The following is a 20,592-nucleotide window of genomic DNA, read 5'->3' as shown; positions in this document are numbered from 1 at the left end:
TTAAATATATTTTCATTTATTTTTATAATAATTATTAAGTTAAACTATTTTTTGACCAATATGATGATGCCACATGTCTCTTATTATGATTTTAGTCTAACTTAACGCTTGACTTAACAATAAGGAGTGAGGCTGCAACAAATTCTTAAGGTTAGAGAGTTTTACTGCCAATTATTTTACATAGAAAGTTAAGTGTTACGAAATGAATTTTGCCGCAATTATCCCTATTTTTTTTAAAAAACAATTAAGAACGTAAAAAGTAAAAAAAAAAAAAGAAACCAAATGAAAAATAAGGGGTAAAAAGGAACTAGGAAAAATAAAAATAAACAAATGAAAAATAAGAAACCAAATTGACAAGCAATTGATTTTAACAAACAAAAATTTCACTAAATTCAATCTCTGGCAACGGCACTAAAAACTTTGTGCGAATTTAATAGTGTGTGCAAGTGTACACAGTCGTCAACACAAGTAATAAAGTGATAAGTTAAGTATCGTCTCCACAGGGATTGTAAATTGGAAATTAATTCTCAAAACTAATTACTCACAAATTGGTTTCAATGAAAATAAAACAATGAGATAAAACTAAATTAATGAAACGTAAACAAAACTAACAAACAAAAACTAAGAGAAGAAACAAGCTAGAATTTTTAAATTGTCATAAAAATGCAATTATGGTAACAATGTTGCAGATGAATGCTATAGCAACTGGGCAGAGTTGACTAAGAATTTAAATGTCATAATCATTTTTCCAAAGTATTTATGGTTTGGTTTTTTAATTAATTAATATATTCATATGCCCAATTAATTTCAAGAACACCAATATAAGTACAATTCCTCTAAGTCATGCAATGTGATAATATATCTTTATACAATCACAAATCTAAATCTAAGAAATTAAGAACTTCTATCATTCAAGTTTGTGTCCATTACCATTAACCTTTCCAGAATTAATATTAATTCGACAACCCACAATTGAGATCAAACAAAAGTAAGCATTAGACAATATACACACTTGAATGAACAAAACTCATCCACCAAAACATACATGCAACAAAATATAAAATCACAATTTCAAGTCAAGAAAATAATACTAGCAAAATAGAAATGAACTCATTAATAGATGTGTAAAAATACAAAATTCTAAATTAGAGAAAGATAAAAAGAAAAACGTTTGTCGCAAGACTCCAAGCTTTTCCCCCCAAAATCCTCTTCTTCTTCCTCTTGATTTTTGCTAAATCTCTAAATAAAATTGCTAAAGAAAATACCAAAACCTAAAACTAACACTCAAACGAAATATTTTTTCTTTTTCTTTTTCTTTATTTTTTTGGGTGTTTTTCTCTCTACAATGGAAGTTCTCTCCAAAAATGGTGGCTTCTCCAAGGTTGAAGAAGATAAAGTTGTCTCTCTCTCTAGGGCTCCAAAAATGAGTATAAACCCTTTTTTTTTTCTTCTACACGTGGGGACCACTCTTTCCTCTAAAACAATGTCAGCTCCTTTCCACCTCATCCTCCCACTAGTCAAGTCACTCCACCTCATTTAATCACTTGCCAAGTATGCAAACTTTATGTTGCTGGCTGCACACACTTTGCTGTAGCAAAGTTGACTGATGCTAAAGCAAAGTGCCAGAATTCAGCTCTAAGATAATTTCTTTGCACATTTTTCATTAAATTTTCCAAGCATCTTTTTGTTTTGCCTTTAAAAATAGATATCACATTTTTAGATTATAATTTCATTATTTTCCCACAAGATTTATCATTAATTAAAATAACATACATAAACAAAATTAAAAGATGAAATAACTAAAACCATACAATAACAACACAAATACTCTATTTCACTTAAATTTTTAAGTTCAAAAACTCAATTAACATTAAAGAGTGAAGCTGCAACAAATTCTTTAGAATAGAGAATTTTGGCGCCAATTATTTTACATAAAAAGTTAAAGTGTTACGAAATGAATTTCCCCGCAATCATCCTTATTTTTTTAAAAAACAATTAAGAATAAAAAAAACTAAACTAAAAATATATGTACTTAAGAAAAAATTCTTATACTGGCAAAGTAAAGGAATCCCTTCTCGCAAAGTAATGGCCCAAACTTATAGAGGCCCATGACCTCTCTCTGGCTTTACCTTTCATTCGTCCCTCTTTCATTTTCTCTCTCCAGAGCTCAGTATGAATTCCATCTAAGTCGAAGGCTGACTTTGTCTCAGTTTTATCGCCAAATTGGTAACCTCTTCGCCTTGCATTTCTCACTTAGTACCACAAAATTCTCGTCTTTCTTCAAAACCTTGCTGGTTTGCCTTCCTAAGACCTAATTTTCTTTTTCTAACTCATTGGATTGATTCTTCATGTTTAAGAGTTTTACTTTCAACACTTCTTTTCAGTATGAAGATGGGTAGTGGAACTAGAAACCCTTAATAATCGTTTCATTTTTATTCATGTTATTATATATAAGTTCATCTATTTCATTGTAAATTCTTGCCATGTTGTAGATGATGATATATATATAATTTTTTTTTTTTTGGAATATAGGGTTTAATGATGAATTGGATTGCTTGATGTTCATACTGCTGCTCAAGCCTAATGCTAAACTTGTTTGGAAGGCCATTTGAATTTGTGCAACAGCCTAAGCGTTATTTTTTAATCTTTTGCTGATTTGGCTAGTTTAGAAAAATGGTTGGGAATCCAATGGCTCAGGTATCTACATGCCCTACAGTATTATTTTCGTCGTTGAGTACTGTCTCACATCGTTCTCCAAACTATTTGCCTTACCTTCCGTTTAGATCGAAAAGAAAAATTACTCAGGTTTTTGCTACTTCCTCTGATACTGGACATGGCCAAGCACCATCTTCCGAGAAAAAGAATCCGCTTGCAGCCGTTTTGAATGTTCCGCAGGCTATTTGGAAGCGGACTTTACGGCCACTAAGTGATTTCGGTTTTGGTCATAGGAGCATTTGGGAAGGTGGGGTGGGGTTGTTTTTGGTTTCTGGTGCTGTTATTCTTGCTCTCAGTATAGCTTGGCTGCGGGGTTTTCAATTGCGGTCTAGATTCAGGAAGTACTTGGCTGTGTTTGAATTTACTCAAGCTTGTGGTATATCAAATGGAACACCAGTAAGGATTAGAGGGGTGACTGTTGGTAATGTTGTTCGAGTCAATCCTTCTTTGAAAAGTATCGAGGCGGTTGTTGAGGTGTGTTTTTTTTTTATTCTTTTTATTTCTATTAATTAAAGTCTGATATTGACATATTGTTTATTTTTTGGTTTTTCTAACTTGAAAATAAAGTACTAAAACTACGATCTCCATTGCTTTTTGTAGGTTGAAGATGATAAGATAGTCATACCTCGAAATTCACTGATCGAGGTAAACCAGTCAGGTCTACTTATGGAGACAATAATTGACATAACACCTCGAGATCCAATTCCAAATGCGTTAGTTGGACCGCTTGATCCAGACTGTGTCAAAGAAGGTCTAATTGTGTGTGATAGGCAAAAGGTGAAGGGACAACAAGGAGTAAGTTTGGATGCTTTGGTGGGTATTTTTACGCGCCTTGGACGTGATGTGGAGGAAATTGGCATTGCCAACACTTATTCACTGGCTCAACGAGTTTCTTCTGTTATTGAAGAAGCAAGGCCTCTGCTTACAGAGGTGTGATGTGCCCTTCTGATGTTATTCTGTATAATTGATATTTGCCTGTTTCTTCTTGGTTGTGCATGTCCTTTGAACAGGGAAATACTTTTAACCTTGCTTAATAGATACAGTCATCGGCTAGTCTCAATGTTTAAAAAGGCAGTTTTGAGGCGCGCCTCAGTTTGAGGTGGAAAAAAAACGCACCAAGCCGTGTGCCTTGCTTAGCAGAGGTGAGGCGTACGCCTCACTGTAGTGAGGCACTGAGTTGGGACGGCTGAGGCAAAAGCCCCAAAATCAAATTAAAACACAACTCATCTAAATAGGCCCAAAAAAACTGATCAAAGGTTTGTTCTAGGATAGTAGAATCTAGGATTCTAGTTCTAGAAACAACAGTTAACTTTATTTTAGAAATTTAGATAATTTATGAGGTATTTATGTTTGAGTTTTATGATACATTTTATGGTATGTTTGAGTTTTATGATACATTTTATGTTATGTTTGGGTTTTAGGACATTTCTTATTCTATGTTTGAGTTTTATAAGACACATTCATCTTACTTTATATCTTTAGGTGTTGTAAAAATATTTTTTTAATTAAATATATGAGGCTTACGCCTCAATGCGCCTTAAGGCGTATGCCTCGCCTCACAAAAAAACAAAACGCCTTGAGGCGTAAAAGCGGTATTTTAAACATTGGTTAGTTTGTCTGTGGCATGGAGCCTGCATTGAAACAAATACTTCTTAATTGGAACTTGTTAATGAACATTTCATAATTAGTTCAGAATAATATTAATAGAAAATGAAAAAGGAAGCATTTCCTTTTATTCAATTAATTTCACAAGTCGAGACAAATTTTGAAAAGCTTACCCCTTTTCTTTTTCCTTGATAGGCTTTAGGAATATTACTGCACTTTGAATGTCCCTCCCGATTTTAGTAGTTTAAATACACTAGCACACTTAAAGTACTTCCTTTTGCTCGATTTACTATACAAACTTTTAACATTAAATAAATAAATACATATTGTATGTGCAAACATGCTTGCCTACCTGTGTGTGTGTGTGTCTGTAGAAGTGAGTGACTGCCTCATTAAAATTTATTGTTTGAGGAAATAGCCAAGTGTATCGTTCTGCTATTAATCAAGATGAATATTTTGACATATTTTAATGTGTTTGTATTTGAGTAGAAGTGATTGATTACCTCATTATATTTTATTGTTTGAGGAAATGGCGAAGTGGAAGTAGTAACTGCTATTTATCAAGATGAACATTTAATCAAGTCGGTTATAGTTGGTGACAGAGGACTTCTTTTAGGCATTTCTGTTTTATCATGTGTGCATGTTCTCATGTACGTATATTTGGCTTTGATGTAGTGATGTTTCAGATCCAAGCCATGGCTGAAGATATTCAACCTTTACTAGCTGAGGTGCGAGATAGCGGTCTCGTTAAAGAAGTTGAAAGTTTAACCAAAAGCCTTACTGAAGCCTCTAATGACCTGAGGTGAACTATCCAAATCTAAGCTATATTTTTTGGTACCTTGATTATAAGTCTTCACTTCAATATTTTATATTTTCCTATTAGAATAGAATATCCCCTAATCAGTGAGGTCTAATTTAGTGCAGATCTCATAGAAACTTATATTGTTTTCATGGTTTTGGTACTAGATTATATATTCTTTCCATAGATCTTGATGGAAATCAAATTACAATTTACTGTGCTTTCATTTGTATCTCCTTCTTTTGGATTCATTTTCTATGTAACTAAAGATCTTGGGTTGAAGTTTATTTCAAGATTGCTCAGCTACTTGTATATTTTCTGATGAACAACTGATAACCATTGTTTTTGTGTGAAATGACGCTAGCTATTCTTTCTTTCTCCATTTTTTTTTGTTGGATATTTTACTTGTTGATTTAGTGGAATCAAATCCAAGATGCATTACTTTCAGCTTTCCTCTGTCACACCCTGTTTCAACCTTTTTTTGCATTATTAAATTATTCTGGTCAAGACTACCATCATTACTCAGCTCAATCTACATCTAGCTTTCTAATTACACATCACTCCCACAAACCAGTACATGCTTCCATTGACTCCAGGGTGAGCTTGATGGGCTCTGCTACTCTCTTGAGATACTACTACATAGCTTTCTATTATTGTAAGATGAATCATGAATGAGGTATACATTACTCAATAGACATAAAAAATAAGGTTCTGTTTGATTGGACGTTTGGGAAAAATGTAAACAGCACTAGTAAAGTGCTGAGATAATGATGTTATGAACCTGAAATGCCTAGTTTAAGAACTGTATTATACGAGGGTCTTTAATTTGTTCGGAGGTGACCTTGCCTATTGCACTGATAACTACCTTTTAAAACGGTGGGTCAGGATTTAATTTGACTATTGCAATCATGGTATATTAAATCATTGCTTTAATAGATACATACAGTGATTGAGATCGAGTGTTGTAATCCAAATACTTTTATGATGACTTAAGCTAGTATTATTCTGAACATAGGTTTTGTTTCGATGATGATTTGACTCCAATATATTTCAAAATGTATATCATCACCTGGAGTCTCACTTGGGTACCTACATAGCAATTGCTACAGTATCCTGGTCCCCAAATATTGTAGTTTAGGCGGGGCGCCTAGTTTCAAAAAAAAAAAATGCATGTCATCACTAAGACTTATTTGTGTTATACCTCTTAATTTTTTTCTTCCGTGTCTTCTTCGCGTGTTTCGTAATGATGTCATAAACTCAAAATACATTGAAAAGAATCATGTTGAAGATTTTGTGTTATTAGAGGCAGCGGTGGCCCTACTAGGGGCTTAGAGGGGGCCACGACTTCCCGAAAAATTTGGGGAAAAAAATAATTTATAATGTGTAAGTTAGATTGTCAAATAGTGTTTGATGACAATGAGTCATATAGATGAACTATCCTCCTTTACTTGCCCACGTGACCTTAAGTAGTAGTTCCGCCACTGATCAGGGGAATGAGAGAAAGAATAATACTGTTTCCTGTCTTTTCATTGTGTTTGTGTTTTTTCCTCTTTGATATGAATAACCTTAAAAATTAGATTCACCAATTTGTAATTTTGTTAGTTTACTCCAGCCTCTCTGTCTGTGTGTGTGATACAGTGTTGTTCTGTGCAGAAGAGTCCATTCATCCATTTTGACTCCCGAGAATACAGAAAAGATTCAGAAATCAGTATTATCTTTGGTTTTTACCTTGAAGAACATTGAGGTAAGATCCTAGCAACAAGTTACATACATTTGTTTTTTAGTAAGTGCCTATGTGGCATATTGATTCATTCTCTCTTTGCAGAGTATAAGCTCGGATATCCTTGGTTTCACCGGTGATGAGGCTACAAGACAAAATTTGAAATTACTTATCAAATCCCTCAGCAGATTATTATGAAGTATTCTGGAAGAAACTAATCGATAGCTTAAGAAGCATCATTGGTTGTCAAATTTGAAACTGCTTCCAGGTGCCAATAATATAGTAGAGATAAAGTGAAGCGTCATCAAACTAATTGTGGCTCCTTCAATTTTAAGCCCTTTCCCTTTCATTGCACTTGCACAGAAAATCTTCGAGTACAGCGGACATTTTTTATTAATCTATCTGGTTACTCAAGTTTACTTTCCTAGATGTTTTGTTAACCCATTTAAACACATAGTTGCTTATATCCCTTTATGCCAGATGCCCTGTTGTTCCCAAAACCATTTTCCAAGTTACAAGTATGCTTTCTGAGCACTTATCTTGGGGTCTCTTTCCCATGCTGTGTATTCCCGTTTCTTTCTAAATGTCTTTTTCTGCAGTGTTTTCTAAGACAAGCTACATCTATTCGTTTTTTTTTTTTTGTAGGTTTCTTGTCCTATTTACATGTTTTCCTTGAGCTTTGTTATGCTTTGCCTTGTAAAAGGAGGGTGATACTAGTTAATCTCCCTGCTTCAGCTTAATACTTCATGGTCTGTTTCTTAGGCTGGACTTGTAATTTGGCAGGATTTGTTTCTGGGATCTAACCTATTTTTCAAACGTCTGCTCTGCATGCCCGACTTATTCCTCATTTTATTTTAGAACTTATACTACTTAAATAGGGTCCCACTGTAGAACATTCTCAATGAATGTGCAAAAATCTTTAATTTTAATTAAAGTTTGCCCATCAATACTATCATTAGCTATTATTTGGCATAATCTGTAGCATGTGTTATCTTTTAATGTCTAAGTCATAGGAGTAAAGTTTGGTAGGTTCATTTTTACAGGTTTACCACTAGAAACCAGTTTTATTTGTTGAAATTAATATGCTTTTTCACAAATTTCTTACGGTTGGATGTGGAAACCATAAAAATGAGTAGAATTTTTAGCATCACAAATTTGGTCGGGAGAACTCCACAAGGCCATCTCCAACCTAGGCATCAAAACTATTTTCAACTTTAAGATTTTTTTCTCCAACCTAGCACTATCTTTATTTTTATTTTTATTTTTATGTTTCTCCACTATGCAACATCAATATTGATGTTGCACTATTTATTTGATGCAAGGGGTAAAATTACCCATATATCCCCATGTCCAATTAATAATTACTTATGTATCCTTTATTGAATATATTAATTTAATTAATTTTTGTTAGTTTTTAATTTTTAAAATATACACCAACATTATAAGAATAAATAAAAAGTATACAACACAAAAATTAATTTATTTTTGGGAATACAGTAATATTAAAAACATAAACTTTAAATATGAAATAAAATCAACAATAATTAAAAAATAACAACAAATGGGAAGAATTTTTCAATCGATACAAACAGATCAAAGATAAAGAAGCTCACATTGCACTTCGAAATACACTAATTGATCATTTATTGAATGAATTTACTAATTTAAAAAATTAGTGTATAATTATTATTTGTACTTTTTCGTTTATTTATATTAAATGTAATGTTTAATGTTTTTAAAAAAAATGTAATATTTAATATTCATAATGTAGCAATATTCGTTAATAATTTTTTATCTTTTTTTTATTCATATAAAATCATTACCTAATTTTATATATTAATGTTAATAATATATAAAATTATTATTAGTTGAAATTATTTATTGATGATTAAAAGGAATTACAAAAATGAATATTCTTTTTTTAAGTAAAAGTTGAACTGAAATTTGAAATAGTGATTGGAGATAAAATAGTAATTTGAACTGAAAAATGTGAAAAAATAAAGTTAAAGTAGATTTCAATTGAAGTAAAGGTTGAAGATGGCCTAAGCCATATCTCTACAACAATATGTGCTAGGGGGTCTACCTTGTAATTAAATATTTTTTTAACACAAAATAATTTTTCCTTGAAAACGTTAAGCAATGCAGAAATTCTCAAATTTTGACATTATATTATTTTCTCTAATAAACATTAGGAGTGCTCAAGATTTAACAGATTCAATCAAATCTAATTCGCAAAGTGCAGATATACGCACTTTGTGCGGATATGATTGGATTGACAAATTTAAAATCCGCACTTGTGCAGATTGGATGCACTTTCAATGTTGAAAGTAACTAATTAAATCTGCACTATATTTATATAAATAATTTTTGTTTAAATATATATATATATAAAATAATAGTTTTAAAGTTTATATATTTAATACAAACAATAATAGTGATATAATAACAATTATTTCAAAATATATAAATAAAACAATTTTAATTTGTGAACTAAATTTATATTTAGTTCGTGTATCAAATTCAAATGTGAATGTTATATTTAATTTTATTATTTGAGTATTTTACAAGTAAACTTTATATTTTATTGGAGTAAATTGCAGCTAAAATACTCAATATTTTTAAAATATTGTACTTTTATACCCAATATACTCAATGTCTTCAAAATGTTTCCTTTTTATATCCAAACTTTTTTTATGCGATAAATATATTCAATGTTTTTAAAATGTTGCAATTTCTTATTATTTATCAAAATAATAAATAATAGGTATAAAAATGCAACTTTTTAAAATAATTGAGTATATTTACCGCCAAAAAAAAGTTTGGAGTATAAACGTACAACATTTTGAAGATATTAAATATATTTACTGCCGAAAAAAAAAATTGGGTATAAAAGTACAATATTTTGAAAATATTAGGTATTTTAGCCGCAATTTATTCTATTTTTTGCTATATAATTTGATGTTGATTACTAATTTTATTTTTCAAAACGTGAAATTATAAATATTGGTTAGAAAGTATCAAAATTAATAAATAGTCTTTAATTTTTTTTCCAAAAGAATAACCAATCTAAAGTAACAAATCCAATCCACAAAGTGCGGATTTGATTGGGTTAGTTTTGAACTAGAGTACAGATTTAATTGAATCTAAAATATGAAATCCGCACTTAGTGGGGATTAGATTGGTTATGATAAAAAATAGTGTAGATTGGATTAGATGAACACATCTATTAAACATAGACTACGAATGAGTAGCTAATTAGGCGCCTTGGCCCTAATAACTTGAAGACCACGCTCTTCCAAATGGACCCCAATGTCCGTGTATTGATGGTATGAAATGCATGATTTTATCAAAAGTTTTGGGAAATTGTTGGTAACAATGTTTGTAATGCTTTTCTAAATGGTTCAAGCTTTATTAAAAAAAAATCACGAGACTTCCATCATTCTAATTCGTAAGGTACAAGAGCCCTGGAAAGCCAATAATTTAAAATTTATTAGCCTTTGCATTGTGATGACTGCGTTAGATACTTGAGGATGTTATATCAAATGAACAAAGTGCTTTCCTCTCTCGGAAGCTCATTTTTGATAATATGTTGATTGATTTTGTGTGCATTAATACCCTTGAGAGGAAGAACAGGAAACAAAGGCTAATGCACTTAGCTTTAAACTTGATAACTATGTGGAGTGGTCTTTTTTGTGTCATTTGATGACTAAATTGGGGTTGTATGCAAATTGAGTTTATAAAGTGTTTACTTGCATCTCAACTGTAGAATACTCGATACTTATTAATGGTGAAGCCTTTAACAATATTCTACTTGCTCGAGAATTACGCCAAAGAGATCCTCTCTCTCATTACCTTTTGCTGATTTGTGCGGGCTTTCTTCTCTTGTGAAGTAGGACAATGTGGATGGTCCTCTAATGGGTATTGTTAGGAGTTAGTTAAGCTAGTTAGTCTTTGTGACTAATATGTTATTATGTATAGTTAGGTTGTTATATCTATGTTACTTGTTCTAGCCAATACCCTTTTATATATACCTTTTTGTAAGCTTATTCTAATTAATGAGAATCAAATCCTTTTCACATTTTTTTTTAATTTTCATAAGAAGGCATTAAAGCCTCTCCGATTCTCGATTCTCTCGTTCATTTATTTGTTGATTGTTCTTTTCTTCTTTGCTTCTCTACTTCGTCCCTCATTCATAGCGGCTCTAATGACTACTTCTTCAACTTCGACAGGCGCTTCCACTCCTTCTTTTGCTCTAGTTGTCTTTACACATAATCTTTTGGTGAAGTTGGATAACAATAATTTCCTTCTTAGGTGACCTCAGGTGCTTGCAACTATTTGAGGTCATAAGCTCCACAATTTCATCGATACTAGTGTTACTTCCCCGTTGAAGTTTGTTTCAGATGTTGATCGTGTTACTACCTCAATTAATCCTCTGTTTGTTGATTATGAGCAACATGATTAACTCCTATACTCTTGGTTCCTTTCTTCCATGATCGAGGGCAGCCTTACTCGTGTGGTCATCTCAAGTTTGGCGAATTCCCTGAAGAGTACTTTGCTTCTCATACTAATGCTAAAGTTGATTAGTTCAAGATTTAAAGAAAGGAACTTTATCCCTTAATGACTATATGTTGCGAGTCAAAAATTTGATTGATAAACTTGGATATGTTGGTTATGAAGTCTCTACTAAAGAATACATTACTGCTATTTTCAATGGTATGCCCTCTGATTATGATGTATTCAATATCTTTGTAAATTCTCGTACTCAACCTTATATTGGTGTTGAAATTGAACCGTTGTTTCTTGCTTAAGAAAATGGATTTGAAAATGAGCTGGATTCCTGTTCTGTTGTTTCTAATTTGTCTCAATCTCAAAGAATTTGAAAAGGAGGTGGCTTTGGCAATCAATATTCTATTCCTAATTTTACTCTTGGTTACTATAATTCTGGTCTATCTAGTTGTACGCCTTAAATATCCGCGAGTTGGAAAAGGGCATAATTAAGTCCGCCACGTGTAAATTGTCCACCCGGAGCTGCTGTTACGAGTCTCCACCTCCCTAGCCCGAGCTGATCAGAGAGTTAGCAATCTACTCGAAGGCAGTGGACCAGCAGTATGGATATCATGAGCTGGCGCTACATCAAGCTCGAGGTGTTGCATAGATCTGACACTCGAATCCTTGTAAAGGCTACCACGCAATGTAAATGTGCACATATCAGACATCACATGTCTATTCCATTCCTGAATTCTCGGACATGCAGTATAAACGTGCGTGTTCAGGCACCCCACCACTGGTTTGGGCCATGTGACCCATTATCCCCTCTTACCTATTGATTAGACAACACCTCATTGTCAGGTTTTAGGAATTAATCATCAATGTCATAGAGATGACATGATGGGTAAGAAGGTCACGGGATGACCCCCTTTACCAACGCCCAGGTATCCTCTCCCTATAAATACCAAGACCTTGGGCGTTGCAAGGGGTTGGCGTTTTGGTGGTAAAGAAGCACTCTGTAAGAAATACTCAAGAGATATCAATAATATTGACTGGTGGACTAGAGGGATTTTAACCTTCGAACCACCTAAAAAGAAAAGAGAGATAACCTTCCCACGATATTAATTTTGCCAGTTTAGAGTTACGACATTTTCATATTACGGTTCACTATTTAGCACTAATCCTCTCGTTTATTCGTATAATTATCTGTTGGTGAAGAACCGTGTCAACAGTTTGGTGCTTTCATTGAGAGGATTTAGATTGGTGCTATCGCAGAAAACCTGACCATGGTGGTTACCCGTTCGAGGCATGGTAATGAAGTAGATCAACATGATGGGCAGGAGGCCCACCATGCTGCCATATCCGATGAACAAAACCCCGAGGTCCAGCAGCGACCGGGAAAGCAGCCAATGGGCCAGGGTGACACTGGAAGTTCGGTACCTCGGCCGCCAAATCCGAACCCGGATTTCTACACGGCGATAGAGATGGAGAACGCGCAGTTGAGAAGTCAGCTATCCAAAGAAAACAAGCAAATCGAAGAGGTCTTGGCCCGGTTACCCTCTCTTACAACCGACGCTAACGTCGGAAAGAGGCATAGTGGGACTCATAAGTCCCGCCAGGATAATCGATCCAGGCCTAGCCTATCAGTCAGAACCTCAACTCTGAGTTCTACCCCCACGTCACACCACCACCAGGAAGCTGTGTTTAAGGAGTTTCCTAGGGCAAATCAGCAATTCAGCCGATCAGTCTGAACCTCAACTCCTAGCTCGATTCCACCATCGAACGCACCCAGAAGGGCCCGAGGCAGCTCGCGGAGGAGATCCGGGGAGGGCTTGCGAAGACAGCCTACTCCGGCCAGCCGTCATGCACCACGGTCAGACCGCCGAGCGCAGGACGCGGGGAATGGCATAATGGAGCGGCCGCGACCTAACTTGATCCGCTCGGACGAGACTAGGATCGCGTCACCAGTTAGGCATCCCCCGTCGCCAATAAGATACCCATCTCCTCCCCGTACAGTTTGGGACAATCCGGCTCATGGGAGCAGCAGGAGAAATCCTCCTTCCGCCGGTCCTTTCCGTCGCAGCCGAGCGCACGGGGAAGTCCCGGATCCTCACCGTCAGCAGCGGGCTCCGAGTTTTTCAAACGGGAGTTATTGGACCAGGAGTCACCAAAGTGGCATGTCCGGTGAAGACCTGCGCAATCGCTTGAGTTCGGCTCAAAGCCCTCGGGCCACCCCGAGGGCCGACCTTCGAGATCGCCTCAACTCACAGAGAGGAGATCCGGCTAGAAATGGTAGTCATGCTCACCGAGGGGATGGTCTGTCGGAAGTACGTGATAGTGGGAATGCCCCACCTAACCAAGCTCAAGCTTGGAGGGACAATAACCCTCCTAACGCTTACAATGGAACTGGAGCTGTTGAACAGCCCCAGAACAACCAGGGAAGTAAGGACCGAACCCTAGAGCGTTTAGCTCAGATGGAGGAGCTGATGAAGAAGCTCTTATCGAAAAAGGAAAAAGATGAGTACGACTCGGGGGACGAACTCGAGCTCTTCGCCCCCAGCATAGCAGCCACGACGTATCCACCTGGTTTTCGTATGCCCCACTTGTCCAAGTTCAATGGAGACGGAGACCCGTCGGATCATTTGGGTATGTTCAATACCTTGATGATGGCCCACAACATCGGCCTCGAGCTAAGGTGTTTGATATTCCCTTCCACCTTGACTGGGCCAGCCAGGCAATGGTTCAAGCAGAATAAAAAGCAGTCCATCAGCTCGTGGAAGACCTTTTTTGCTGACTTCAAGAGGGCATTCTGAGCTTCTCAAGCTGCTCGCGTCAAAGCCGACACCCTGGCAAACGTGAAGTAGTAGCCCGAAGAACCTTTGAAAGCTTACCTGAGCAGGTTCGCAAACGTCGCGACTCGAGCCAGGGACGTGGGCGATAGTTCCAAGCTTATGGCCTTGAGGACTGGAATCCTTGTTGGGGGCGGACTATGGAAAGAGATACAAAGGAAAGGTGTCAGCACCATGGATAAATTCCTAAACAAGGCCTAGGGATGGATAAACCTGGAAGAGGCGCGAGCATCGGTTGCGGGAACTAGCCAAGCCCCTGATTAGCCCGTTGGAGTGGGAACGGATGTCGTGAAAACGAATCAAACCGTTACATAGAATAACCAATTGGGTGGAGGCAAGAGAAAAGGGAGCAGCGAAGGCGGCCAGCACGGTCCGAAGAAGAACAAGCCCGTGGAAAAATTTAAGCCAGTCTACGCGACTTACACTGAGCTCACAAACACTAGGGAGCATATTTTCTTAGCAAACTCTGCCCGCCTTCCCTGGAAAAAGCCGGAGCCTTTGAAGCACCAGAAGGCAAAGAGGGACCCTTCCAAGTTTTGTTGATTCCATAACGACATTGGCCACAACACTGATGATTGTAGGCATTTGAAGGATGAGATCGAGACTCTCATTAGAGCCGGACCCCTAGCTCAATATGCGCGGAACAGAGTTCCCGCCAGTCAGCCGGCTCCGGAAGCTCCGGTGAGTCAGCTCGGACCCCGGATAAATCAGGACACCCTCCTCCTGTGATAGGAGGAGAGATATCCACGATCTCCAGAGGCCCCCATTTGGCTGGCACGAGCAGGGGTGCCCAGAAGAGATATGTCAATGAGTTGAAGGCTCATAACGGAGTGGAGTTCGTCCTAGAGCAGCATCTACCCAAACAGCAATGACTGGAGAGGCAACCAATCATATTCACCGAGGAAGATGTTAGTCACGTCCAGTTCCCCCATAACGACCCTCTGGTCATAACCGCCCAGCTCGTAAACCGGAGGGTTAGGAGGATACTGGTTGATAATGGGAGTTCAGTGAACCTGCTGTTCCGGTCTACGCTGGAAAAGATGGGTTTATCTGTCACCGAGTTGAAAGCCACCTCCATGATGCTGTATGGATTTTTCGGAGAAGGATCAGCGGCGATAGGGACAATCGAGCTGGTAATTACCTTGGGAGAGGGGCCCCGGACTGTCTCTAAACTCCTCGAATTGGTGGTCATCGATTGTCTCGCCACCTACAACACCATTCTGGGTCGGCCTACTTTGATAGCATTTGAGGCCGTAACCTCCATCCGCCACCTCGCAGTCAAATTCCCCTCTTCCACGGGGATATACACGGTCCGAGGTGATCAGCTCGCTGCCAGGGAATGTTATAGCATTTCCATGAAGGGAAAGTCACGACCCGGGAAACAGACGATGACCATCCAGGGCGAGGACGAGGAATCTCAGGAAGTAGGATTTACTTCAGAGAAAGAAAAACCTCAGAATGCCAGGGGGAGAGTATCATCTTGAATAATGATATCGACCCTAGAATAGGCGAGGATAGATCCAAGCTCCAGGCCATCGAAGAGCTCGAGGAGGTGAATATCGACCCGCAAGACCCCTTGAAGGTGGTAAAGCTCAGGCTATAACCAGATCACCATGAATCCGGCGGACCAGGAGCACACTAGCTTCATGACCCCAACTAACGCTTATTGCTACAAGGTCATGCCTTTCGGGCTGAAAAACGCAGGAGCTACATACCAGAGGTTGGTAAATAGGATGTTTACCAATCAGATCGGGAAAAATATGGAAGTGTATGTTGACGACATGTTGGTCAAGTAAAAAACTGCCGATAACCATGTCTCAGATCTGAAGGAATGCTTTAAGATTTTAAGAGAATACGACATGAGGCTAAACCCCCAAAAGTGTACTTTCGGGGTTGCGTCAGGGAAATTTCTGGGTTTCATTGTCAACACCAGGGGAATAGAGGCGAGCCCCGATAAGATCAGGTCGCTACTCGAGATGCCATCACCCCGGTCGCGAAAAGACGTTCAAAGTCTGACAGGAAGGGTGGCAGCCCTTAATCGGTTCATTTCCAAATCTACCAACAAGTGTTTGCCATTCTACAACCTGCTCCGAGGAAATAAAAAATTCGAGTGGACCGAAGAATGCGAACGTGCCTTCCTCGACCTGAAAGCACATTTGGCCGAGCCGCCCGTATTTTCCAAACCAACAGCAGGATAGCTTCTTTTCCTTTACCTAACTGTCACGGAAGATGCTGCTAGCGTCGTACTGGTCCGGGAAGAAGACCAGTCTATTACATCAGCAAGAGGCTTCTCGGAGCTGAATCCCGATACCCGTTGATGGAAAAGATGGCTTTCTGCCTTATTATGGCCTCCCGAAAGCTCAGACTGTATTTCCAGTCCCATTCAATACACGTCATAATCGATCAGCCTTTAAGGCAGGTTTTGCAGAAACCTGAAGCATCGGGACGTCTGTTGAAATGGGCTATCAAGCTCAGCCAGTTTGAGATACTGTACGCACCGTGAACTGCTATAAAAAGCCAAGCCCTGGCTGATTTTGTGGCAGAGTGCATAGGATTCCGAGAAGACTCAGTGGAAGAACCAGTTCGGGCCTCATGGAAAGTCTTCGTAGATGGCTCGTCTAACGAGAACGGGTCTGGGGCTGGAATCATATTGATATCCCCGGAGGGACATAGATTCCACTTCGCGTTGCGATTCGGATTCAAAGCATCCAACAACGAGGCCGAATACAAAGCTTTATTGGCTCGGCTAAGGGTGGCCTAGGAGCTGAAGGCCAGCTCAGTCCAGTGCTACAGCGATTCCCAGCTCGTGGTAAACCAAGTATTGGGAGAATACCAAGCGCGGAGAACCAAGATGGCTGCTTACCTGGCCAAGGTAAAGAAGGAGCTATCCGCATTTGAGCACGACTTAATTGAGCAGATACCTCGGGAGCAGAATGCCAACGCTGACACCCTGGCAAAGCTCGCCACCTCCGGGGAGGCAGAAACTTTGGGGCTGGTATCGGTAGAGTTCTTGGAAAGACCAAGCATAGACCAAGCCTTAAGAAGAGGTTGGATGAAGCCAAGGGAGTTTGACCCGAACAGCTCCCCCAAGTACTGTGGGCGTACCGGACCTCACACCGAACATTGACGGGTCACACTCCTTTCTCCCTGGCTTTCAGGAGTGAGGCCGTCCTTCTTGTCGAAGTAAAGATAGCCTCGCACAGAGTCCAGACATTTGACCAAGACCAGAACGACAAATTTCTTTGCGCGTCCCTCGACCTAATTGACAAAAAATGAGAATCTTCGCAGCTATAGCTCGCGCATTATCAACAGAAGATCACTTGTTACTTCAACTCAAAGGTCAAGAAACGCATCTTTAGCGTAGGCGACCTGGTGCTCAGAAGAGTCTTCTTAGCCAGTAAGGATCCCAAGGACGGAGTGTTGGGGCCAAACTGGGAAGGACCTTATCAAATAATAGAGGTTGTGAAAGAATGAACTTTCAAGCTAGCTCGGCTTAATGGAGAGGCGGTCCCGTGGACTTGGAGCGCTATGCTCCTAAAGAAATATTATCAGTAATACTTTTGTAAGGCTTAATTAGAAAAGCCAACTTGTTTTATTAGATAGTGAGACAATTTCTTTGTATTATTGTATATTTTTGTGGGCGAAATGTTAGAAGAGCACGTTTCAAGTAACCATGAAAATTCCTTTCCTGGTTACTTGGGGGGCATATATCCTAGAAACAACCAGGTCCTAAACTTAGAAGTTGATTCAAATTGATTAATCGATGTTTTTCTTAAAAAGCACGAGATATCAATAAAGAATTAACGCGAACTAAGTTTTTAAAATCAATATCCTGGAAGTAACCAGGTCCTAAACTTAGAAGTTGATTCAAATTGATTAATCGATATTTTTCTTAAAAAGCACGAGATATCAATAAAGAATTAATGCGAACTAAGTTTTTAAAATCAATATCCTGGAAGTAACCAGGTCCTAAACTTAGAAGTTGATTCAAATTGATTAATCGATGTTTTTCTTAAAAAGCACGAGATATCAATAAAGAATTAACGCGAACTAATTTTTTAAAATCAATATCCTGGAAGTAACCAGGTCCTAAACTTAGAAATTGATTCAAATTGATTAATCGATGTTTTTCTTAAAAAGCACGAGATATCAATAAAGAATTAACGCGAACTAAGTTTTTAAAGTCAATGTCCTGGATACAACCAGGTCCTGAACTTAGAAGTTGATTTAAATTGATTAATCGATGTTTTTCTTAAAAAGCACGAAATATCAATAATAAATTAACGCAAACTAAGTTTTTACCAAATGCGCTAAGAGTAAATGGCAATAATGGTAAAAGTAGATTAAAATGAAAAATCAGAAAAACCCATTGTCTCGAGGAGAAAAACCTCGTGGTAAAAAATTACAAATAAAAATAAAAATTCTAGGCCCCCCTAGGCCGTTCCGTTGAGGTTACCCCTTCGGTCTCCTGCTCGCCTGCAGGGGAAGTCTCCCCGGTCTCAGAGGGCGCCTCCTGTTGAAGGCAAGCCTTGAACTTCTCGAGGAAGGGCTCCCACACCTCCGGTGCCAGGAAGGAGAAATCTCCATCCTGGTTGAAGGCCCAGCAGTGATAGAGCATGGCTTCCATGGAGGAGCTGGAAGATACCCTCTCTGCGGCAAGGGTGGCCTTGGCATCCTTAAGCTCGGCCTTCGCAGTAGCCAAGCCGACCTGTGCAGCCTCGAGATCGGTTTTTGCCGTGGCCAAGGCCCCCTGTGCGGGTTTCAGATCAGCCTTCGCGGTGGCCAGTGCGACCTGCGCGGCCTTTTCGCTTTCCTTGACAACCGTCAAGGCAGCCTTAACATCTCTCTCCTGCTGTAGTGCAGACGCGAGAGCGGCCTGAGCGGTCTGTAACTCGCCCTTGATCTCGTCAAACCTGGCCTTGGACCGAGCTATGCTGCGGTGTAGAGCCAAAGCCGCCTGCAAATGAAAATATAGTAAGGCATGTGCTAAAGAGAAAGCAGAGAAAATTGACTAAGTTAACTAGGCAACCTTACTGTGAGGTTCATCCCCAGGGAAGACTCCATGACATTCTCGGGGCTCCTCATCTCGATCTCCTGCAAGTCCCTTGGGGTGGCGTTGTAGTAATGCTCCACCATGTAGCTCGCGGTCTCGTAGACCGTCCCTCAGAAGGCCTTGGGGAGTTTCTCCAAAGCCTGAGTGTTAACCGGTATACGCACGGTGGGAGTGGGAGTTGGCGGGGTTCCAGTTGGTGTCTTCTGGTCCCTAGTAGGGACAGGAGGTCGTGGAGGAGGTGGAGGCATGTTCTCCACTGCTGCAGGGCCCTGGCTCCTCCCCTTAGCGGGAGACTTGTTGACGGGCCCGGGAGGAATCTTCTTGGTAATCCGGGGATTCTTGACCAGGGGCCTAGACGATCCGGAAGGAGGATTCCCCCCTGGAAGATGGACCGCAGGACATTGTCTCCAGGCTGTGCCATCTCTTCACCTGAAACAAAAAGAAGGAAGCGTTAGGACACATGTAAGGGTATTCGATTATAAGAAAAATCTAAGGATGTATTGAAAAGGTCCTACCCTCTGAGCTGGAGGAGGAATCTATTGCCACGACCTCCAGCCATAGAGCTTCTATGGGGGACTCTAGTTTTATAACCTCACGAATGAGAGGGGGCTCGGGGTCCGGATCAGCCTCAAGACTGGACTCCTCTACATACTGCCTAAGCCCCGGAGCGACTACGCCTTCTAGAAGGAAGGGCCACGACCTAAGGTTGGTCTCGTACTCCTAAAAAAAGGTTGACCTAAAAGCCAGGGTGTTGTCTACTGCTACAGTACCCCTAGGGCGGCTCGTGTCATAGGGTAACACCAGTTGATCTACACACTGGAGTAGAGATACGTTAAGGTCTGGGTCATCTTGGTGGCGATGTACGAGCTGGCTTGGTTTAAACCTAGCGAGCCGAAGGTCTATGGCAGCCCTGTCTAAATTCCTAAACAGGTAGGGGTTACCTTAGCCGGAGGGGCCGGCTGCTGCCCCGGACTGGATCCGATCTGCGTTAGGGTCCCAAACAACCTCGAGGGCCCGCTTCCGGCGCACGAGCGGCACCTCGTCTTCCTCGTCCTGCTTGTCATTCACCGCAATGCCCCCCTTGGGAATGGGCACCAACTCACGGGCTACTGGGATGGCCTGCGACCTCCTCAAGGCCAGAGTCTGGCCCGGAGAAATTAACTTGCACACCATCATCGTCTCATTAGACACGAGCTGGCGCTAGTCTATTTCGCTTGGTGGGAGCCTCGTTAAGGTCTTGTATTGACCCCCGAGGGTCACCGATTTGGCCGTCCTCGCAAAAATAGCTGCACGATGGTATTCAAGTCAATACACATGGAAAGAAACAAATCAGTGAAGATTTTGCAAGCTAAGGATAGAAAGA

The 20,592-nt window shown here is 39.4% G+C and overlaps 1 protein-coding gene across 6 annotated transcripts; it reads left to right on the top strand.

The window, feature by feature from the left end:
- The first annotated feature begins 2,070 nt into the window (after nt 1-2,070).
- LOC133818818 (protein TRIGALACTOSYLDIACYLGLYCEROL 2, chloroplastic) lies at nt 2,071-7,786 on the top strand. Of its 6 annotated transcripts, none has more exons than XM_062251890.1 (6): nt 2,071-2,226; nt 2,533-3,189; nt 3,316-3,645; nt 5,007-5,122; nt 6,776-6,863; nt 6,945-7,786. In XM_062251890.1, exons 2-6 carry the CDS (start codon nt 2,674-2,676, stop codon nt 7,035-7,037), a joined length of 1,143 nt encoding a protein of 380 aa, XP_062107874.1. In that variant the 5' UTR covers nt 2,071-2,226; nt 2,533-2,673; the 3' UTR covers nt 7,038-7,786. The 6 variants fall into 6 exon arrangements, 5 of the variants coding, with proteins under 5 accessions (XP_062107874.1, XP_062107873.1, XP_062107870.1 ...); XM_062251889.1 differs by having other exon boundaries at nt 6,773-6,863; XM_062251886.1 differs by having other exon boundaries at nt 6,758-6,863.
- The last annotated feature ends 12,806 nt before the right edge of the window (nt 7,787-20,592 follow it).

The sequence above is a fragment of the Humulus lupulus genome, chromosome 2, assembly GCF_963169125.1.
Source record: "Humulus lupulus chromosome 2, drHumLupu1.1, whole genome shotgun sequence".
NCBI lineage: Eukaryota > Viridiplantae > Streptophyta > Magnoliopsida > Rosales > Cannabaceae > Humulus > Humulus lupulus.
Note: the sequence above shows the minus strand (reverse complement) of the source record. Positions and strands in the feature narration are given on the sequence as shown.

Excerpts from the sequence above, each read along its gene's own strand:
- LOC133818818 (XM_062251886.1), top strand. The coding sequence starts at position 2,674 with ATGGTTGGGAATCCAATGGCTCAGGTATCTACATGCCCTACAGTATTA. Across the intron at positions 3,190-3,315 it reads GTATCGAGGCGGTTGTTGAG|GTTGAAGATGATAAGATAGT; the intron begins GTGTGTTTTTTT and ends TGCTTTTTGTAG. Across the intron at positions 3,646-5,006 it reads CAAGGCCTCTGCTTACAGAG|ATCCAAGCCATGGCTGAAGA; the intron begins GTGTGATGTGCC and ends GTGATGTTTCAG.